We start from the raw sequence: 3,604 nt of genomic DNA on the forward strand, positions 1-3,604 counted from the left end.
TTAATAAATTTATTTATTTTTAATATTAATATTCATTTTTATTTTAAAAATACTAGTTATAACTATTTAACTTGTAAGGTCCAGGACCCGAGCCTCTGAAAGCCATTTTTTGGCCATGATGCTACAGCTATCAATAACTTTATACCTGATATCAAAAGAATGGCTCTGTAGGGTAAAACACTGACAGTCTGTTCAAGCCTACACGTTGATACATGTGTAACTCAGATAATTCATTTTGTTTATGTTAAGAGCAAATATCTTTATTTAAATGGTTGATACTGGAGCTTCATGTTTTCTTCATTTTATTATATTGGTGTGTGCACATGTGTGTGTGTGTGTACATGTGTGTCTACATATATATCTTTTTAAAATATATGCATATATAACAAAAAATACTAGTTATAACTAAAGTATAAATTACTTTTAAGTATTAGGCATCATGTCTAAAGGGTTGTATGTTTGTAATTTGGGAACTTTGATGTCAGAAAGTATCAGACATTTTACCTCTTAATTTTAACCATTTTCTAAATAATTTTTTTTTCATTTCAGATAAAGAATAAACTTGTTTTAAGTTTGGGGATATAGAATCTCTGCATAATATTTGAAATTAAATCTTATAAGCAAGGTAGAGAACATAAAAAATGTTTGAAAAGGAGTGTCTCACTCCTGAGATAATTAGTAGTTTATGAAAACTAATATTCTTTTGTACTTGCTCTCTAGGGAAAACAGACAAGGAGAGAAGCTCATCTTTAAATAGAAGAGATAGTAACCTACATTCATCTACTGATAAAGAACAAGCGGAAAGGAAGCCACGTGGTTAGTTGCTTCTAAATACAAATTTTAAATAGTGATTTAAAAGAGGTATTTTATGTCAACATTGAATTGCTTGAAAAATCATTCCCAAAATTGGAAGCCAAAATATTCCTTCTTAAACTAAAAAATGTGCTTTGGTGCCATGCTTATTTGTCTAAAGCCAGAAAAATCTGTCTTTAAATGAACTATATAATTCCTGCCATCATCTGACAAGGGGTGGATAATGCAGCTGAGGAAGTAAATCACAGAATATTGGTATAGATAGGTGTGTACTGGAGGGTTTGATTCACTTCCAGTATTTCATTAATTTGGATTTGGAAGTTTAAATACCCGGCCACGTTTCGAACTTGAAAGCTTTGCCCTTGCTTCATAGCATTACCCGCATACATCCTTTGTGCATATTTTCACTGCTGATTATTCACAGAATTTCACAGTGATTACTAAAGCATTTCTTTATATAAAGTAGTTTCTTTTCTTTCTTTCTTTCCTTCTTTCCTTCCTTCTTCTTTCCTTCCTTCCTTATTTCCTTCCTTCTTTCCTTCCTTCTTCTCTTCCTTCCTTCCTTCCTTCCTTCCGTCCGTCCGTCCGTCCGTCCGTCTTTCTTTCTTTCTTTCTTTCTTTCTTTCTTTCTTTCTTTCTTTTCTTTCTTTTCTTTCTTTTCTTTCTTTCAAATAGAGTCTTGCTCTGTTGTCCAGGCTGGAGGGCAGTGGCACCATCTCAGCTCAGTGCAACCTCCACCTCCTGGGTTCAAGCGATTCTCCTGCCTCAGCTTCCCGAGTAGCTGGGATTATAGGCGCCTGCCACCACGCCTGGCTAATTTTTGTATTTTTAGTAGAAATGGGGTTTTGCCATGTTGATCAGGCTGGTTTTGAACTCCTGATCTCAGGTGATCCACCCATCTCAGCCTCCCAAAGTGCTGGGATTACAGGTGTGAGCCACCGTGACTGGCCATAAAGTAGTTTCTTTTTAACACCTTTCCCTAGCATTTTCCTTTCACGTGTATTTGTTGCTTTTTGTTTCATACCAAACCATTCCTTTATAGAAGACTCTCCACTTAATTGATTCAGGTCAAATCCTATTAGAACAAATGTCATTAACACAGGGATCTTTATGAACATGAAGATTTATTGGAGCAAGATATTTACAACAAAATTTACTTTTAACAAAAGTGTTTACTCACTTCCTTGGAGCCTTTGGCAGTGAACTTGACCATTATGATTTTCAGTACTGTTATCTGTAGGAATCCTTGTAAAAGTTGTTTTGCCATGAGTTGTTCTGCCGTGTGCAACTTGATTTCCTCAAGTGTGAGTTCCTCCATAAACTTCATACAGTGGGGAATGGCTCTGTTTGAAATGTTACCTAGATTCTTTCCTTAGAGTTATTTTGGTATGTATGCTGTGGCCTTTCTCCTTTTATTCTGAGAATCTCTTCCTTGACAGTGCAGTCCAGTCAGATGACAGTGTTCAATCCTGGTATGTTTTGTGTTGCTGGGAAAGGTGCTGTTGAGAGCAGTTTGCATTGTTCTTTCTTGCTTTGCGTTTGTGAGACCTCCAATGGAATCCTTTGGATTTGTTTGCATTATATAGCTCGTTGCTCATCTATCAGTTCTCAAGAGAATAATTTCATCAGTTGTCTGTTCAGCCCAACAAAAGCATCATTAGCCAGAAGCAGAAGTGCTGCTTCATTATCCAGTCCTGGAAAAGATGTTCCAGGTAACAGGTATATGGTTGAAAGCCAGGAGGTGTTAAGTATTTGCATTTCAAAGCAGGTTTCATTACTGAATTTGTTGCATTTAGGTATCAAAATAGTTTGAATCAGTAGTTATCATATTAGTGATTTTACCCAGCATTTGATGTTGCATATTTATTTTATGACTTCTAACATGATAGGGCAGTTATATGGGAGACAGGTAATTTGTGGGATGAGATAGCTAACTTTGGAGGTGGTTGTTAAATTTTAAAGCTCTATGGGTTTTAAAAATATAGAAAACCTTCACTCATATCAAGGGAGAAAGTTTCCTACTCTACCTTCCCTTTTTCCCCTAAAATATGGAAGAATAGCATAGAGCCACCCTTCAGCTTTTAGTTAGAGACCTAAAGATTGTTCTTAACATGAAACATCTTCAGGGTTGCGTGGACTTTCTCATTTATAGTTTACATATAGTATTAGACTGGCCTTTGGATAGCTAGACCCCCCCCAATAATGGAAAGGGCTAATGCATTGTTCCTATGATTTTTTTCTCTTTTTTCCCCTCTACTTTTTCCTTTCCAGTGTATATCCCACTCCCTTTACTTTTTCTCTGTTAGTATTCATATGATTAGTAAAATGCATCTAAATGCTATCACAGACTTTCTTGTACTGCAGTCTTATTTCTTTTGTTCTATTCCTTTTTTATGCCCAATTATATGTATGTCAGGTTATTTTCCTGCCAGTATCCCTTTCCTACCGAATCTATGGTAAGATATTTCTATTACCACCATCCAAAAAACCTCAATATTTTGTCTTAAAAGTTTATAGCTAATAAAAATCCAGTTATACTATATTTTCTGCAGCACAAACTGTTGGTGTAATGTGACTGTTTAGGCATACGTAGATATGTAAATAAAATGCTTTCTCCACTAAAATGAGGGACTAAAAGATAACATTTAATTTAGCTAAAGATTTTATTCATAAGTAGTCAATCTTTGGTAATTTGGTCTATTTTAATTATTTGATAAGATTAGGTGAAAATTTGCCACCCATACTTAAAGATGAGGTGGCAGATAAATTTAACCAGGTCTTTTTTTTTTTT

The 3,604-nt window shown here is 35.0% G+C and overlaps 1 protein-coding gene across 1 annotated transcript in view; it reads left to right on the top strand.

Annotated features, from left to right (window-relative positions):
- MAP7D3 (MAP7 domain containing 3) overlaps positions 1-3,604 on the top strand; it is a 36,174-nt gene that overhangs the window by 13,897 nt on the left and 18,673 nt on the right. The window contains 2 exon segments of the mRNA XM_017859809.1: positions 721-816; positions 2,014-2,117. Coding sequence (XP_017715298.1) covers positions 721-816; positions 2,014-2,117 — 200 coding nt within the window.

The sequence above is a fragment of the Rhinopithecus bieti genome, unplaced genomic scaffold, assembly GCF_001698545.2.
Source record: "Rhinopithecus bieti isolate Rb0 unplaced genomic scaffold, ASM169854v2 scaffold_52066, whole genome shotgun sequence".
Lineage (NCBI taxonomy): Eukaryota > Metazoa > Chordata > Mammalia > Primates > Cercopithecidae > Rhinopithecus > Rhinopithecus bieti.